General features: G+C 43.2%; 1 protein-coding gene across 1 annotated transcript in view; it reads left to right on the top strand.

Annotated features, from left to right (window-relative positions):
* LOC311528171 (uncharacterized protein) overlaps positions 1–19,513 on the top strand; it is a gene marked incomplete at its 3' end in the record, with an annotated part of 70,105 nt that overhangs the window by 14,480 nt on the left and 36,112 nt on the right. Inside the window, exon 4 of the mRNA XM_084642867.1 lies at positions 5,054–8,077. Coding sequence (XP_084498993.1) covers positions 5,054–8,077 — 3,024 coding nt within the window. The remainder of the gene's footprint in view (positions 1–5,053; positions 8,078–19,513) is intronic.

Raw genomic sequence — 19,513 nt, 5'->3', positions numbered from 1 at the left:
CCCCCAGGACCGGTGGCCAGGACCCAGGCAGTGTGAGTGCCACTGAAAATCACCTTGCGTGCTGCCTTCGGCACGCGTGCCATAGGTTGCCTACCCCTGGTCTGGTGTAATGGTCAATGGAGCTTCCCTGTTTACACCAGCTGAGGATCTGGCTTTCTATTTCTAGTCAATTTCAGTTGCTGGTTCACATACCTTGGTCACATTGAGGTGTCCTTGTGGCACATTAGAGACTAACAAATTTATTTGGACATAAGCTTTCGTGGGCTAAAACCCACTTCATCAGATGCATGGAGAGAAAAATACAGTAAGCAGTTTATACATGAAAAAGATGGGAGTTGCTTTGCCGAGTGGGGGTCCAGTGCTAATGAGGCCAATTCAATTAAGGTGGAAGTGGCCTATTCTCAACAGTTGACAAGAAGGTGTGAGTATCAGCAGGAGGAAGATTACTTTTTGTAGTGACCCACCCACTCCCAGTCTTTAGTGAGGCCTAATTTGATGGTGTCCAGTTTGCACATTAATTCCAGTTCTTCAGTTTCTCGTTGAAGTCAGTTTAAGTTTTTTTTGTTGAAGAATTGCCACTTTTAAGTCTGTTATTGAGTGTCCACGGAGATTGAAATGCTCTCCTACTGGTTTTTGAATGTTACAATTCTTGATGTCTGATTTGTGTCCATTTATTCTTTTGCATAGAGATTGTCCAGTTTGGCCCATTCACATCGCAGAGGGGCATTGCTGGCACATGATGGCATATATCACATTAGTAGATGTGCAGGTGAATGAGCCCCTGATGGTGTGGCTGATGTGGTTAGGTCCTATGACTGTGTCCCTTGAATAGATATACCGACAGAGCTGGCAATAGGTTTTTTGCAGGGATTGGTTTCTGGGTTAGTGTTTTTGTTGTGTGGGGAGTATTTGCTTCAGGTTTGAGGGCTGTCTGTAAGCGAGGACTGGCCCGTCTCCCAAGGTCTGTGAGAGTGAGGGATTGTCCTTCAGGATAGGTTTTAGATCCTTGATGATGTGCTGGAGAGGTTTTAGTCGGGGGTTGTACGTGATGGCTAGTGGCGTTCTGTTACTTTCTTTGTGGGCCTGTGCTGATACTCACACCTTCTTGTCAACTGTTGGAAATGGGAGACATCCATCTTGATTGCCTTGGTCTCATTAGCAACTCTCATCTTTTTATACACACACACACACACACACACACACACACACACACACACACACACACACACACACACACACACACACACACACACCCTACTATATTTTTCACTCCATGCATCTGATGAAGTGGGTTTTAGCCCATGAAAGTTTATGCCCAAATAAATTTGTTAGTCTCTAAGGTGCCACAAGGACTCCTCGTTATTTTTGCTGATACAGACTAACATGGCTACCACTCTGAAACTTTGGCCACATTATTGCATTTGGATTTCCAACACTGCAGGGAAATGTTCAAAGGACAGAGATAATCGTTTTTCAATATATCTAAAGCCCCTTTAATCATTAAACCCCAATCTCTCTGTCTCTCTCTCCTCTCTCCCCTTTCCACTAGAACCAGATTAGCTGAGTTTATTTTAGATATTTCCGTACCTTTTTTAAGATAAAGTCTGGGAAGGCCCTCCCTGAAAAGAAGGGCTAGATTTGACCCCTATATTTCACAAACTGCTGGTAGCCATGAAAAGATGACTCCCTTTTTGAAAATCAGACCCAGTTTTTCACTCCATGTTTTGTCAGGAAGCGCAAAAATACAGACCATGCAGCCTGGATTCTACTTCCATTCTAAGTGGTAAATCTTTGCCAGAGTGGCAGAGTAAGAATGAGGAGAAAGAGGGAAAAATAAAAGTAGTTCTCCCCTCAAAGAAGGGAGCATGGCCACAGAGAGGAGAATGTGATGGAGAATCACTTCCATGGATACTCCAGGTTAAATTTGGTAAAATGAGGAAACTTGTTATATAGGCTTGGGACAAGGTGGAGGTAGGGTGAGAACTAGACACACTCTCCCTCGCCCCCCAGTCTCCTGTGGTGGTAACAACAGTGACAGTGGTCCAGTGGAGGGTTCTACTTCAACTGCTGACATACAGCTGAACTGGATTCTGTGGTTTCTGTAGTACCCACACCTCACCACATGCTTCTGAAACCCCTGAAGGCCACATTGCAGCACAAGGATTGCGGTGGGCCACCCTAAGCCCTCTGTGTTCTCTGGAGTTGATAGTTGGCTGCCTGGCTGCTCCTGAAGATGACTTTAACAAGAAGTAAGTGTTATTCTACTCCCTCCCCCCCACAATGCCAAACATGGAGGGATTTCAGAAACAATTCCTGAACCTCAGAAATGCTATGGCTAAGTCAGGGGTTCTCAAACTTCATTGCACTGCAACCCCCTTCTGACAACAAAAATTACTACATGACCCCAGGAGGGGGAACTGAAGCCTGAGCCCACCCGAGCCCTGTTGCCCCCGGCGGTGACGAGGGCAAAGCCGAAGCCCGAGTCCTGTCCCCCACGGTGGGGAGCCAAAGTCAAAGCCTGGTAGCAGGGGGACCTGTAACCTGAGCCCCGCCACCCAGGACTGAAGCCAAAGCCTGAGCCCTCCTGCTCAGGGCTGAAGTTCTTGGGCTTTGGCCAGGCTTCGGCTTCAGCCCCAGCCACGGGAGATGGGCTCAGGCTTCAGCCCCAAGCTCCAGCAAGTCCAACGCTACCCATGGTGACCCCATTGAAATGAAGTCATGACCCCCTTCGAGATCCTGACACACAGTTTGAGAACCGCTGGGCTAAGGTATGGGAAAAGTTTCCATCCAGTTCATCTTGTATGTGAATTGGTTTGTTCCTTGTGCCGTCCCTGCCTTGTGTCTTACTTTCATCTGTATTTTCCTTGTTCATATTCTTCACCCGCAGTGTCTTCTTGGAATTCCAACTCATACAAGGGTGATTTCTGACCTGCTGTGGGAGTATTTCAGCCTGTTAGAGACAGAGCATTTATTTTAGATAATTTGGAAATTGCATACAGTCAAAGGCATGGTGAAAACTTTTTGCCCGTGGAGGGGCATTTATCATAACAGATAAAAAATGAAAGCAAAGGATGATATTTGGATGTTAACTATTGTAGTTGCATCCTTTAATTTGTCTGTTTTCTCTATCCTGAGCACAATGTATACCGGGAGTGGTGTATTTGCTTTTTCCTCAGCACAGCTGTGACAGTTTCTTGTGGCAATCTTTGCAAGAAATGATTCCAAAATAAAGTTTCCTCTGGAAGCCGACAGTTGTGTTCTCAGCTGCCTGGAGAGGGATATTGTCATAAATATAAAGGGAAGGGTAAACCCCTTTGAAATCCCTCCTGGCCAGGGGAAAGCTCCTCTCACCTGTAAAGGGTTAAGAAGCTAAAGGTAACCTCGCTGGCACCTGACCAAAATGACCAATGAGGAGACAAGATACTTTCAAAAGCTGGGAGGAGGGAGAGAAACAAAGGGTTTGTGTGTCTGTCTGTAGTCGTCTTGGCCAGGGACAGAACAGGAATGGAGTCTTAGAACTTTTAGTAAGTAATCTAGCTAGGTATGTGTTAGATTATGATTTCTTTAAATGGCTGAGAAAAGAATTGTGCTGAATAGAATAACTATTTCTGACTGTGTATCTTTTTTGTAACTTAAGGTTTTGCCTAGAGGGGTTCTCTATGTTTTTGAATCTAATTACCCTGTAAGATATCTACCATCCTGATTTTACAGGGGGGATTTCTTTATTTCTATTTACTTCTATTTTTTATTAAAAGTCTTCTTGTAAAACACTGAATGCTTTTTCATTGTTCTCAGATCCAAGGGTTTGGGTCTGTGGTCACCTATGCAAATTGGTGAGGCTTTTTATCCAACATTTCCCAGGAAAGGGGGGGTGCAAGTGTTGGGAGGATTGTTCATTGTTCTTAAGATCCAAGGGTCTGGATCTGTAGTCGCCTAAGCAAATTGGTGAGGCTTTTTACCAAACCTTGTCCAGGAAGTGGGGTGCAAGGTTTTGGGAAGTATTTTGGGGGGAAGGACGCGTCCAAACAGCTCTTCTCCAGTAACCAGTATTAGTTTGGTGGTGGTAGCGGCCATTCCAAGGATAACGGGGGTAATATTTTGTACCTTGGGGAAGTTTTGACCTAAGCTGGTAAAGATAAGCTTAGGAGGTTTTTCATGCAGGTCCCTACATCTGTACCCTAGAGTTCAGAGTGGGGGAGGAACCTTGACATGGTGGCACAGTGGTGGGATTAACCTGAAATCATTTTGAGATCCAGTTGAGATTTTTTGAACTAGAAATACAGATTTTAAAAAGGAATTTTTAGGAAGTCCAGAAGGCAGCTTTGAAACTGAAAGCAGCTTGGTTTCTCTCTGCTTTGTGGCCAAGCAGAGACAAAAGGGGATTATCTTGTGAATTGCAGGTTTTCTTGCCTGGAGGCAGGGTACTTAACTCCTGCAGGGAAATTCACAGTCTTCCAACCCAGAGGTTTTTTTTTTTCTTTTCTTCCTAAAAGTAAATAGGGGGTGTGTGCTCTACCCATTTGCCTGGAGACAAAAGTGGCAGGGTTTTTTTTTAGGATTTTGATTTTTTTTTTTTGTTTTACAAGGAGCACAGGTTTGAAAAGAAATTTTTTTTTTTCTTTGGGCTGGGTAAGCAGTTTTCCAAGTAGTTGGAGGTTTTTTGCTTTAATTTGGGCCCAGAGCAGAGACAAGGGAATTGTCTTTTTCTGTAGGCTGACAATCACTATCAGAGAATAGGTACTCTATTCCAGCACAGCAAAAGTTTACAGCCAAGTTTTGTTTGTTTATTTCTAAACCTCGGGTGTAAAGTTAGTTAAAAACAGAGAGGTTAGAATGGCCAAATCCTCAGCTCGACTACAGCTGGAATTAGCCAAATTTCAGGCTGAGGAAAAACAAAGGGAACATGAAAGACAGATAGAACTCATGCGGCTGGAGAAGGAGGTACAGGAGGCTGCCCACAAGAGGGAAATGGAGGCAAGGAAGCATGTGGAGGAGATGGAGAGGATAAAGGCCCAGCAGAATATACCAACAAACCCTAGCAATCCTTCTCCAGGTACCACTTCCCATCCCAGAAAGTTCCCCACCTACAAGGCAGGTGATGATACTGAGGCCTTCTTAGAAAACTTCGAAAGGGCCTGCCTTGGGTACAACATCTCTACTGACCAATACATGGTAGAGCTGAGGCCGCAGCTCAGTGGACCCTTAGCTGAGGTGGCAGCTGAAATGCCTAAAGAACACATGAACAAGTATGAACTGTTTAAATCCAAGGCGAGAGTCAGAATGGGGATAACACCCGAGCAGTCTCGTCGGAGGTTCAGAGCCCTAAGGTGGAAACCAGACATGTCATTGACCCGACATGCCTACCACATTGTAAAACATTGGGATGCCTGGATATCAGGAGCAAGTGTTGAATCTCCAGTAAATTTGCCCTTCCTAATGCAAATGGAACAATTCTTAGAGGGTGTTCCTGAGGAAATAGAAAGATACATCCTAGATGGGAAACCCAAAACTGTAATTGAGGCAGGAGAGATTGGAGCCAGATGGGTGGAGGTGGCAGAGAAGAAGAAAACTGGTCGCAGTTGGAGCGGAGACCAGAAGGGACCACCCCAGACCACACCCTATTACCGGGGGCCGCCCAAAGCCCCACCTACCTCCCAAAGAACCCTCCAGACCCCTTATCGTCCCACCACCCCGTTCTCCAGCAACCCTCCTCGCCCCAGTGACCCGTCAGCTGGACGATGTTTTAAGTGTAACGAGCTGGGGCATGTAAAGGCCAACTGCCCCAAGAACCCCAACAGATTACAGTTCATTGCACCGGAATCACACCAGAGGTCCACAGGCCCAGATACCTCCCAGATACCCTTGGAGCGGAGGGAAACTGTGAGTGTGGGTGGGAAGAAGGTCACCGCGTGGAGGGACACCGGAGCACAAGTGTCAGCTATCCATGCTTCCTTAGTGGACCCCAATTTAATCAACCCAGAGATCCAAGTGACGATTCAACCCTTCAAGTCCAACTCTTTCAATTTGCCTACAGCCAAGTTGCCTGTCCAGTACAAGGGCTGGTCAGGAATGTGGACTTTTGCAGTCTATGATGATTATCCCATCCCCATGCTGTTGGGGGAAGACTTGGCCAATCATGTGAAGCAGGCCAAGAGGGTGGGAATGGTCACCCGCAACCAGGCTAAACAAGCCGTGAGGCCTAGCTCTGTTCCGGAAACTTCTATCAGGACCCAGTCAGAGGTGATGGACCTGGACCCCAGGCCAATGTCTGCAACAGCAGTAGTGGATCCAGTCCCAGAGACCCAGACGGAACCAGTCCCAGAACCGGAACCAGCCGAACAACCAACACCAGACCCCGTGTCAGCACTGAATCCAGTACTTGCAACCTCAACACCAGAGGGCCCCACCGAACCTGAACTGGCAGCAGCCGATAACCCTACACAAGAGGCTCAGCCGGAGCCTGAATCCCAACATAGTGCACCAGCGGAGAGCGGTTCACAGTCAACAGAAACAGCTCCATCCCCTATATCGCTTCCAGAGGGACCAAGCCTAGGTCCACAATCCCATGAGGAACTGATGTCTCCAGCATCAAGGGAACAGTTCCAGACCGAACAGGAAGCAGATGAAAGCCTCCAGAGAGCTTGGACGGCGGCACGGAGCAACCCACCGCCTCTCAGCTCTTCTAATCGATCCAGGTTTGTTGTAGAAAGAGGACTTTTATACAAGGAAACTCTTTCTGGTGGACACCAGGAAGACTGGCATCCTCAGAGACAGTTGGTAGTTCCAACTAAATACCGGGCCAAGCTCTTGAGCTTAGCCCATGATCACCCTAGTGGCCATGCTGGGGTGAACAGGACCAAAGACCATTTGGGGGGATCATTCCACTGGGAGGGAATGGGCAAGGATGTTTCTACCTATGTCCAGTCTTGTGAGGTGTGCCAAAGAGTGGGAAAACCCCAAGACCAGGTCAAAGCTCCTCTCCAGCCACTCCCCATCATTGAAGTTCCATTTCAGCGAGTAGCTGTGGATATTCTGGGTCCTTTTCCGAAAAAGACACCCAGAGGAAAGCAGTACATACTGACTTTCATGGATTTTGCCACCCGATGGCCGGAAGCAGTAGCTCTAAGCAACACCAGGGCTAAAAGTGTGTGCCAGGCACTAGCAGACATTTTTGCCAGGGTAGGTTGGCCCTCCGACATCCTCACAGATGCAGGGACTAATTTCCTGGCAGGAACTATGAAAAACCTTTGGGAAGCTCATGGGGTAAATCACTTGGTTGCCACTCCTTACCATCATCAAACAAATGGCATGGTGGAGAAGTTTAATGGAACTTTGGGGGCCATGATACGTAAATTCGTAAATGAGCACTCCAATGATTGGGACCTAGTATTGCAGCAGTTGCTCTTTGCCTACAGAGCTGTACCACATCCCAGTTTAGGGTTTTCTCCATTTGAACTTGTATATGGCCGTGAGGTTAAGGGGCCATTGCAGTTGGTGAAGCAGCAATGGGAGGGATTTACACCTTCTCCAGGAACTAACATTCTGGACTTTGTAACCAACCTACAAAACACCCTCCGAACCTCTTTAGCCCTTGCTAGAGAAAACTTACAGGATGCTCAAAAAGAGCAAAAAGCCTGGTATGATAAACATGCCAGAGAGCGTTCCTTCAAAGTAGGAGACCAGGTCATGGTCTTAAAGGCGCTCCAGGCCCATAAAATGGAAGCATCGTGGGAAGGGCCATTCGTGGTCCAGGAGCGCCTGGGAGCTGTTAATTATCTCATAGCATTCCCCACCTCCAACCGAAAGCCTAAGGTGTATCATATTAATTCTCTAAAGCCCTTTTATTCCAGAGAATTAAAGGTTTGTCAGTTTACAGCCCAGGGAGGAGACGACGCTGAGTGGCCTGAAGGTGTCTACTACGAAGGGAAATGTGCTGGTGGTGTGGAAGAGGTGAACCTCTCCATGACCCTTGGGCGTATGCAGCGACAGCAGATCCAGGAGCTGTGCACTAGCTACGCGCCAACGTTCTCAGCCACCCCAGGACTGACTGAACGGGCATACCACTCCATTGACACAGGTAATGCTCACCCAATTAGGGTCCAACCTTACCGGGTGTCTCCTCAAGCTAAAACTGCTATAGAACGGGAGATCCAGGATATGTTACAGATGGGTGTAATCCGCCCCTCTGAAAGTGCATGGGCATCTCCAGTGGTTCTAGTTCCCAAACCAGATGGGGAAATACGTTTTTGCGTGGACTACCGTAAGCTAAATGCTGTAACTCGCCCAGACAACTATCCCATGCCACGCACAGATGAACTATTAGAGAAACTGGGAAGGGCTCAGTTCATCTCTACCTTGGACTTAACCAAGGGGTACTGGCAGGTACCGCTAGATGAATCTGCCAAGGAAAGGTCAGCCTTCATCACACATCTCGGGCTGTATGAATTTAATGTACTCCCTTTCGGGCTGCGAAATGCACCCGCCACTTTCCAAAGACTTGTAGATGGTCTCCTAGCGGGATTAGGAGAATATGCAGTCGCCTACCTTGACGATGTGGCCATATTTTCGGATTCCTGGGCAGACCACCTGGAACATCTACAAAAAGTCCTTGAGCGCATAAGGGAGGCAGGACTAACTGTTAAGGCTAAGAAGTGTCAAATAGGCCTAAACAGAGTGACTTACCTTGGACACCAGGTGGGTCAAGGAACTATCAGCCCCCTACAGGCCAAAGTGGATGCTATCCAAAAGTGGCCTGTCCCAAGGTCAAAGAAACAGGTTCAATCCTTCTTAGGCTTGGCCGGTTATTACAGACGATTTGTACCGCACTACAGCCAAATCGCTGCCCCACTGACAGACCTAACCAAAAAGAAACAGCCAAATGCTGTTCAGTGGACCGGAAAGTGTCAGAAGGCCTTTAACAAGCTTAAAGCGACACTCATGTCTGACCCTGTACTAAGGGCCCCAGACTTTGACAAACCGTTCCTAGTAACCACAGATGCATCCGAGCGTGGTGTGGGAGCAGTTTTAATGCAGAAAGGACCTGATCAAGAATTCCACCCTGTAGTGTTTCTCAGCACAAAACTGTCTGAGAGGGAAAGCAACTGGTCAGTCACTGAAAAAGAATGTTATGCCATTGTCTACGCTCTGGAAAAGCTACGCCCATATGTTTGGGGACGGCGTTTCCACCTGCAAACCGACCATGCTGCACTAAAGTGGCTTCACACCGTCAAAGAAACTAACAAAAAACTTCTTCGGTGGAGTTTAGCTCTCCAAGATTTTGATTTCGACATCCAACACATCTCAGGAGCTTCTAACAAAGTGGCTGATGCACTCTCCCGTGAAAGTTTCCCAGAATCAACTGGTTAAAATCGTCCTTGAGATGTGGAAAATATTGTTAGTCTTTATGTACTTGGTAGTATATTTAGAGATGCATGTGTCTTATTAACTCTGTTTTCCTAGAGCTCCAGGAAGAAATCCCAGCCAGTGTTTCACCCTAGCTGAGATTTGGGGGGCGTGTCATAAATATAAAGGGAAGGGTAAACCCCTTTGAAATCCCTCCTGGCCAGGGGAAAGCTCCTCTCACCTGTAAAGGGTTAAGAAGCTAAAGGTAACCTCGCTGGCACCTGACCAAAATGACCAATGAGGAGACAAGATACTTTCAAAAGCTGGGAGGAGGGAGAGAAACAAAGGGTTTGTGTGTCTGTCTGTAGTCGTCTTGGCCAGGGACAGAACAGGAATGGAGTCTTAGAACTTTTAGTAAGTAATCTAGCTAGGTATGTGTTAGATTATGATTTCTTTAAATGGCTGAGAAAAGAATTGTGCTGAATAGAATAACTATTTCTGACTGTGTATCTTTTTTGTAACTTAAGGTTTTGCCTAGAGGGGTTCTCTATGTTTTTGAATCTAATTACCCTGTAAGATATCTACCATCCTGATTTTACAGGGGGGATTTCTTTATTTCTATTTACTTCTATTTTTTATTAAAAGTCTTCTTGTAAAACACTGAATGCTTTTTCATTGTTCTCAGATCCAAGGGTTTGGGTCTGTGGTCACCTATGCAAATTGGTGAGGCTTTTTATCCAACATTTCCCAGGAAAGGGGGGGTGCAAGTGTTGGGAGGATTGTTCATTGTTCTTAAGATCCAAGGGTCTGGATCTGTAGTCGCCTAAGCAAATTGGTGAGGCTTTTTACCAAACCTTGTCCAGGAAGTGGGGTGCAAGGTTTTGGGAAGTATTTTGGGGGGAAGGACGCGTCCAAACAGCTCTTCTCCAGTAACCAGTATTAGTTTGGTGGTGGTAGCGGCCATTCCAAGGATAACGGGGGTAATATTTTGTACCTTGGGGAAGTTTTGACCTAAGCTGGTAAAGATAAGCTTAGGAGGTTTTTCATGCAGGTCCCCACATCTGTACCCTAGAGTTCAGAGTGGGGGAGGAACCTTGACAGATATAATTTGGTCATGTCTACTTCCTGCTGTTGTACTGCTTCCAACAACATTGCCACTGTAAATAAAGGAGGGAATAGAGGAGATAGTTCAATCTGTATTATGTCTATGGGGTTATTACTTTTTCACGCAATATAATATAAATAGTATCATGGATATATTAAAAAAAAACCCTTTATTTATTCCCCTCACCTGACATCCACCAAGTTATTTTCTTATAGAATCTGGCTATTGCAAAGAGGACCAGCATTTAAAATGAATCGTTACCAAAGCTTGTCACTTCGCTATTTCTGCTAATAAAATTTACTTAGCAGAAGAGTTAGATTAAAATATAGGAAGTAAGACTATTGCTTCAAACTATAATGGTTGCAGTATACACACAGAGAAGTTAGATTAAAAACATAAAATGCTCTTGCTGAAAGATTGCGATGTAACACTACTTTATTTCTCAGTATTCATAACAATAACGCACACAACCCCCACAAAAGAGAGACAAAGCAGGCTGCTCCCTAAAGCAGAAAGGCACAATTTACCCCATCTTGCTCTAGGCTGGCACACTGAAGACTGACTGACTGACTGATTGCTTGCTTCCCTACAGAGCCCCTAGCCTGCAAGCAGGACCAAGAAACACCTTACACGTTAAAGTGACAGCTTGTAGTTTTTACAGTTTTCAATTCACCACATAAATTATCAGTTATTTCAGGGCTGGCTTTATGATGTGCAATGCCCTGAAGCTGCCAGGGAAAGAAAATTTCAGGAATTAGACTCCTCTTTTCCTGGCCAGTTGCTTGTGAGAGCGATTTGATCAGATGATGGGTGATTTTCCCCCCATCTCCAATCTAACTGCTGTAAGTGGAGGGAGGGCCAGCCCATGAGTTGCAGCAGTTGTATGGTGTAGCGAGGTTGAGACTCACCGGCGCTGTGATGAAGGCTCAGCACCAATCCAAGAGACAGACGTCCATCTATGTCCCTTCCAATATGTCAAGTACCAGGGGGAGCCGTGTTTGTCTGTCTCCACAAAAACAACAAGGAGTCCGGTAGCACCTTAAAGACTAACAGATTTATTTGGGCAAAAGCTTTCGTTGGCTAGAACGCACTCCATCGGATGCATGGAGTGAAAATTACAGATGCAGGGTTTTTACTCCATGATCCATGCCACCGGACTCCTTGTTGTCCTTCCAATATGACAACTCTTGGGTACCCTGCACCTAGGTAAAAGAGGCGGTGGCCTCAATTACTGAATCAGCATGCTGAGGATGGCATACTTTTAACTACCTCTTGTAACCAGTGCATTCCACGGCCATTTCTGCACAACTCCGCAGGTGTGTCTGTCCCTCCTGCACTTCAGGACTAAGCTTCTACATTTATCTACCCTCTAGCATTGGATTCTGATCTTCCATTGATGTAAATCTGAAGGAAGCCCATGCCGTCATTGGTGTTACTCTGGATTTACACTAGTGTAACAGAAGTCAGAATTTGGCCTGACATGTAAACTAACCTACTGTAATCTTAATACCTCTTGAAGGAGTAATAGACCTTTACAGTTTGTTTTCAGAGCAATTTAGCTCTGATATGCCAACACTGCTATTTTAAATATTTTGTCTGAAATGTTTGAGATGCAGTGCATTTTAGTCTTTTCTCTCACCATTCCCATGCAGCTCCTGAAAAATATCAATGGTGTGTGACCCGGCCCACTCTGCAGTTCCTCTCTTCTTCGCTGATCACAAATGTGTCTGCTTACTTATCCTACTAATATGATACAGCCAGTAAGACTCCTCTAGTTATTGAAAAGCTACTTAGCTCTTGATGTCAAGACGATAAACATTGGGTCCTAATGCATGGGGTTTTATTAGGGGTTATAGACAAGAAATTTGACTCACTGTTGAATATATATGCTAAGCAATCACTAAGCTGGCGCGATGGCAAATGCCAGAATTCTAGGAGTGAATAAGAATTTAGAGGTGCTTTTATTTGGGGCATATTTTTTGGAGTGGGAAAGGAAATAAAAAGACTGCTATCGAGCACCAATCCCATTGGTTTGATTTTGAATTAATTTTCTGCAATCCTGCTACTAAAAAGGCACCTGTGTTTGAGTAAGAACTTGTCTCTACGTAACCAAAATTTTCCTTTTTCTCTGGAGTTTTGCATACTGATTGAATTATCACAATGTCAGAAAGTCAATATTAGAGCTTTGTTTTAGAATTAAGGAGAAGGTTATTACAGCCCTTGCTTAAATATGTGTCTGACTCAGAAAAAGTACTACAAACAGTATCAAAGTTGTTTGTTTGCCTGTTTGACATCTGTGAATTTTCATCACTCCTGAGTCGTCCCTTTTACTGTTGTGACATATGACCAGTAAGAACACAAAGGGCAGTTCAAGCCTTCTCCCCAGGGCTGTTCAGCCCATGCCCTAGGTCAGGGCTTTTCACGACATATTTTTGGTGGCCTCAGAGTACAATTGTTGCTGGTGGCTGCTCAGAGAATTTTTCCTAAAATACTTAATTAACTCCAGGAAAAACAAATAACTAGGCATATATACATGACCAGATCATTGTAATTTATTTATGTAGGGTTTTTTTGCGGACTCAGTAATAAAAATAATGCACAGTGGTCTCTATTCTTTACTGGACCTAAACAGAATAGAACCAAAAATAAGGTGCTTTGCATGTTTTGATTTTTTTTTTTAGATTGCTAGTTTGTAAGTCTGCTACTGTGAAAAGGTATATTTGTTAATATCACTTGTCACAGCAGATGTACTCAGCCCAGGCATGCTGGGGGACAAATTAAGCCCTGGATGAGGAGATGGGTAAGGAGGCAGGGGGGCCAGCGGCAATAGGGGGCTGGAGGAGGTAGTGGGCGTCCAGGTGATGGCGGAGGGTGAGTCCAGGAATGGAGCCCAACACCACATGGCCAGAGCCTGCCGCTACCACCCCACATCTATCAGCCAGATGCCCACTTAGGGCATGAAGACAGGTAGTCAAGCACAAATTGACTAATTTTCAAACAGGTACCTGTAGATGCACAAATAAAAACTTCTCAAACATCCATGCAAACACAAAGTAGGTCATCTGTTTGGTTATGGAAAAGCAAACAATCAAAGAGTATGAAAATGACTGGATCAGATTGAAACTGGAAGTTACAAGAATGTTTGTGAACAATTTTCTCCACAATTCACCCAGGTCTAATACATAAGAACACTTAACTGACCAGATAGTTACTAGTGGTTAAGTCTGTCATATAAAAACACCAGATGATAAACCAGTTGTTCTAGCCAGCATTGTCTTAGCAGAAGGAAAATTCAAGAGTGCTTGCACCTTGGAAATCCACCGAAAAATGAGCATAAAATAATAGTTCTTTTAAACCCAACTGAAGTAATCAGAAGGCATTCTGATTCATGTCTAGGGATTTTACAATGATTTGACATGCTTGATCTTCAGCTTGTAATTAATTGTCAGAGCTGTTATCAGCTCTTGGAATCAGTCTCTACTAGCTGACCAAAAATAGCAGTGTTGGTCTTTCAAAGCATTTCCTTTTATGTATGAAATCAATTGCACCAAGAGCATGTTCTTTTCACAAGTAACAAAGTAGAATCATGTTCTATAATGTCATCAGATTTGTTTGAAAATGTTAGCACTTCTCAACATTTCCTATGCATGTTAAGGGCACATTAAATTTAGTCTCAGAAAATACTTGGTTTCAGGAGAGAAATGTGCATTTAGATACTTTTCATAGAACTACTAGATAGCCACAATTAAAAAAAAATGTTTGAATGTGATCTATATTCTAAAGCAAAGGATATGAACGGAACAGAGTGCTTTTTTACTTGCAAATGAAAAGGTGTTACCTTATAGGCTTTCATCTTTCCTCTGATTTAACTTGCTGTCAGTATAAATTGTTTGCTGACATTCATTAGATTTATTAAAAGTTTTAAACCTCGACAGATAAAGTTTTCCCTCTGCTTCTTTTTGCTCTCTGTCACTGCAATACGCACGTAAGTAGATCAGTCTTCTTTTATTTTTTCCAAAATGGTAAACATATATTTTAAGAAACCAACAGGTATAGGAAGGGCAATTAAATGTTTCAGTGAAATTTCCACTCATTAGGTAACTCTTGTTCATGGTTAAGCATTATACCAGACCTGAAATTCACCCAGTGATACGTACTGTTGTGCAGGATGAGAGCATCTATAGAACCATAGTAGGGTGCGCAGGATTTGCAATCTTGATTCCAGCCCAAATCTCTGTCTTTTGCAAAGCCTTGAGTGGCCGCCATGGAAGGGTTATGGAGCTGCCCTCCACTATTCCAGTGCATTAGGGATGGATTGTCCTTTAGTTTTTGTGCTTGTTTCAGATGAATGATTTGACTATGCATGAATGTCACTCATGCAATATAGAAACCTACCTTTTACCTCAGAGATGCAATATATGCCTTATGCACGCCCAGGCCTCTTTGTACTTCACTTCATTGAGGTGCCTTTGGTCCATCTCTGGGACCCCAGAAATGGTAATGGGAAAAATCTTGATACTTCAGTACAAATCTTTTTTTTTCTTTTTGTGTCTTTTCTTTGGGGAAAAACGGGTATGTGACAGTCTTAAACATTGGTTTAACCACTGTTCATAATATTTTGTTTTATTATTCTTATTTGCTCTTCTGCAGCCTCATGTGAAACAAATGAGAGATTTGGGAAAATATGGCTGCCAACGCACAATATGAACATAATTAACTGCCAATGCACAAGTGGACCTCTTCTATCCCGTCTTTGTGCAATTCCCTAACTAGCAGCGAAAGTTACAAAGGATATTCCTAGCTTTGATGCATAATGTCAGGTAAATTCATAGATGTTTGTGGTTGACACGCAGGTCTTGATTCTGTTCTTGCTGTAAATTAGGAGTAAATGATCCACGTGTCAGGCTCACACCAGGGCTTGGTGAGTGTAGCTCCACTGAAGTGAATGGAGTTGAGCCTGCTTACAGCAAATCTGACTTTTGCTCAAGTTAAAGACAGAAAAGAAATGTATGAATATCAAGTTCAGCTCCTGGGAAGTGTAAGATTATTCCTTACAGTACATTTTGTAAGGCTTTTTCCCATGAACTTGATGACTTGTGTATTTCAGTTGAAGGCCAGCAAAGTACGAAAAGGCGTCTTTTTATTCCTAACTATGGAAAATACTGTTGATTGGAAAGCAAATATGGTAACATCTGAACTATCTATTCATTGGCCTTTGCTTTAAAAGACTATGATTTTTTAAAAGATCTAGTCTTTTAAAGCAAAGGCCAATGGATAGGTAGTTTCGAAGTTACCACATTTTACTCTCCCTTAAACAGTATGAAATACTAATAGCCATCTCAGTGTGTTCTGATATTAAAATGAGGAAGAGGAGATGTCTTGAATGAGACAATTTCCTTTTATTATTGCTCTCTCAAACGGTTGTTAAATGCACAGAGATCTAGCACGAGAGACTCCAGAATATTAAAAAGAGGATTAATTCCTTTCAAACAACATATGCCCTAACTGCCATTGTACATTGGTTTAACATTTCCAATATCCATAATTTACAATACTGTATTAAAAAAGTTGTCATCTTGCCCCCATATTTTTACACACACTTAGCCACCCACCCCCCATCTGTGTTTTTGGAAGGAGAAAGAAGGCAGGTGGAAACTGGAGAGATTACTGTGGAATGAGTGTAAATGTAGAGCTGAAATGAAGAACTTTCTTAGTGTCTGATCCAGCAATGTGCTCAATGGGAGTTGAGGATGCTCAATGCTTTGTAAGAGGCATTCAGCACCACGTATGATTACGTCCCTATCAAAGGGCACTTGAGAGGTGAGCCTATTCATGTTTATATGCAATTGGGTGAAACAGCAGCAATATAAACTTAATAAATGGAAACTGTGAGATGATTATTAATTATAATGCTTCCTCTTGAGCCTCTGTAATTGCTATATACAGGCATTCACATGCTTTCCGGCATCTTTTTCTGTGGCTGTTGCATTATAATTCCAAGCTGTTATATCTATACATACAAGGCTACTTTGAAGCATGTGTGTATCTTGTTAATCTTCCTTATCTGTTCTTTACCAAAATTGATGTCCACTACTGCAAGAGGTAGAAATATTGCATTCAAGAAATAGTGACATCTGGGAAATTTTATATTGCTTCTTGAGAACAATGTCAACCTTTTTTTTTACAGCACCATAAGGTTTATTTTAGGTGACAGTAAGACAAGATGGGCAAAATTTATGCTTTTTACTTCATTAAAACCAATAGTCACACCAGGCATGCTTGTGGCACAGTGTACATAATCACAAATGATTGCTACTAATGCAATCAAAAGAAGTAATATCATTAAGGCCCTGATCTAAACTACTTTGAAGTCAGTGGCAGGATCTCTATTGAATTCAGTGGGCTTTGGATCAGGCCCTAAAACCTGGAAGAAAGAGGTACATTTTCCATTTCATACATACTCTGCTACTGTGAACTGAATCAGTGCCACTGGAATCAATAGGGCTGTGCCAGTCTCTACATCAACAAAGACTCTGTCCCAAATACTATTCTTTAAGAGGTCATCAGTTAACGGTATGGGATATTACAATAGTACAGCCTCGGATGATTTCAGAACTGGCGATCACACCAGAAGGACTTTTATGGATATTTTTGGGTTGGATAGTAAAATGAATAGTTGCCTGATCTAATTCTCACTGAGCCCAATAGGAGTCTTTCCATTAACTTTAATGGAAGCTGGGTTGGATAATGGGTGCATATAGCTATATTATGTTAGAACATACATTTTTGCGGCACTTTGCTGCACTTTTGCTGCATATTTTCCCAGTTAGTGGTTTGATCATTTTATTTACAAGATTCCTACTGTTTCCTAACCCCCAAAGTGTAGTGGTTTGGCATCTGAACCTAACACTTCCCCAAAATTCACTGAATTCTGTGCACCTGTGAGAGCTTGCTGACGTCTAGACAAGCTAAGAATTATTTTATACATCTCCAAATTTGGAGCTAGATTCTGCCTTTGGATGTGTACATTCAGCTCCCCTTGACTTCAGTGGTACTGTGGATCAGAGGGCATGAGCTGGCCCTTTATTACCATCAAGTGTCCCTCACTACCTTTCTGCTGGCAGTTTGTGGCGTAATTAACTTTTGCTCTTTTATTGTCTTTTCAAAACAGATGTTCACTTGAAAAAGTCCCTTTAAAGTAACCAGCAAAACATGCCTTACTATATACAGATGCATACATTAGGGATATAGCACTGCCATTTGCAACCCCCCATAATTACCATTTCATACTTGTCAGCAATGCTGTCTCTGTACTTTCTGCATCTTTCAGTTCCTCCATTTCCACTGTGACTGACTTTATTATCTCTGAAAGCAAACTGAATTACTGACCCATTGGCTGAAGATAAATCTATACCCCAATCTTCAGGGATCACCAAGTACTTTTGTAACTATCCAGTAAACCGAACCCAGAAATGATTTCCATTGATCTGTTCACCAAGAAATAAAATTTGGCATTAGAGCCATTGTCCTTTTCTTTGTAGAGAAATCTTGATCTCTTTACTTTGTTAAAGGTTTTTAAAAGCATCAATCAATTTGAATTCTGCCATTAGGGCTGCTAAAAATAAAGCAAAAACACTGAGCAGCACAAGATGTATTATATGCACTTGAAAGGAGTGAGTGTTATTCTGGAAGAAAAGAGACTTGGGTTTTGATCGTTTAAATATCTGTTAATTTTTTTTTCTTGTTACTGGAATGCTCTGCGTTGAACGGAAACCTGTGGTAGAACTATAGCTACTCCTCAACAGAATAGAGATGACAAAAAAAGATTTCCCAGAGGAGTCTGGCTATTATAGCGAGAAACTAAAAAGATTTCCTTTTGGGTAATTTATTTTAAATGGCTATATAATTTCAGCACCACCCTGTAACTATAAATGTCAGGGTTCTGTAGCATTTCACAGACTATACAATCCTTTTAGACATCTTGCAACATACGCAGTATAGTTTTCTTAATTCTGCCTCTTCATTCACAAGCAACGTCACAGAGGGTCACAGACACAATAGAACTAGGTATGGTCTATATGCCAGCTGCATGCAGTAGATCATGGGATCAGGACAGGAAGTGGGGTAGGAGAAGCAGTAGCAATGCCCAGCCCTAACACTTAAAAAATCATGAGTCAGGCCCCCCCAAAATCACCAGATGATTGGCTTAAGCATGAGATAGTTAAAAATAATACATTTGAGGTCTTTATTTGCCTTTTCATTTTTAAGCATGCAGGGCTTAAATTTTCTCTGCAGTTATAAGGGCTAGAAAGATACATTTTAAAAATGAAAGCTGAGCGCCTCACGTAATTCTACAAGTCCAGGAGCTGGGGCTCTTATCATAGCACCATGAAGTTGGTAGCACAGGAATAGGGCCTGTGGATCTACTGCTGTACAGATCAGCCTGCCAGTGCACCCTTGGAGTGGGAGGGGATGGGCTGCATGCGTTGCTATAACTTTGATGCCAGAGTAGTGTCTGCAGAACAACTATGCTGGCAGGCCATAGCCTGGAAGTAAACAGCACTTGGAAAAGGGTCTCAGAGCCATAATTCAGTCTCTGCTGTGAGGGTGGAACTGCTATGAACTGCCCTTTTCTCAGGGCGGACTGCACTATGCCAATCTAGTCCAAAGGCAAACTTGGCTCAGCTTATTTGGGCTCTTCTCTCTCTTTGCAGGATATAAATAACTTCCATTGGCTTCTGTATTCAGGGTGACTCCAACACTTCATTCTATACCTTTCTATACACATTATATAAGATATTTACACTATAAATAACTTCCATTAATGTTAATATAATCTAAGGGGAAAATAGGGCTCCTTAAGAGCAACCAAGTCAAAATTCACCACAAAGTATGTTTTGTGCTTTGCCATTTGCTGTATTTTAAAAATAATGTTTATGGATCTGCTCCTCTGAAACTGTAAATTGGTGGAATTCTATCCAAGCCAGGGGAGTGATGCTGACTTACTCCAGCTAGAGATCTGGCCCTTTGTTTTTTTTGCCTACAGAAGAGATGAAGTGAGGCATG

Source organism: Lepidochelys olivacea (assembly GCF_965140295.1).
Source record: "Lepidochelys olivacea isolate rLepOli2 genome assembly, chromosome: 11".
NCBI lineage: Eukaryota > Metazoa > Chordata > Testudines > Cheloniidae > Lepidochelys > Lepidochelys olivacea.
The sequence above is the reverse complement of the archived record's forward strand: the minus strand, read 5'-3'. Positions and strand labels throughout refer to the sequence as shown.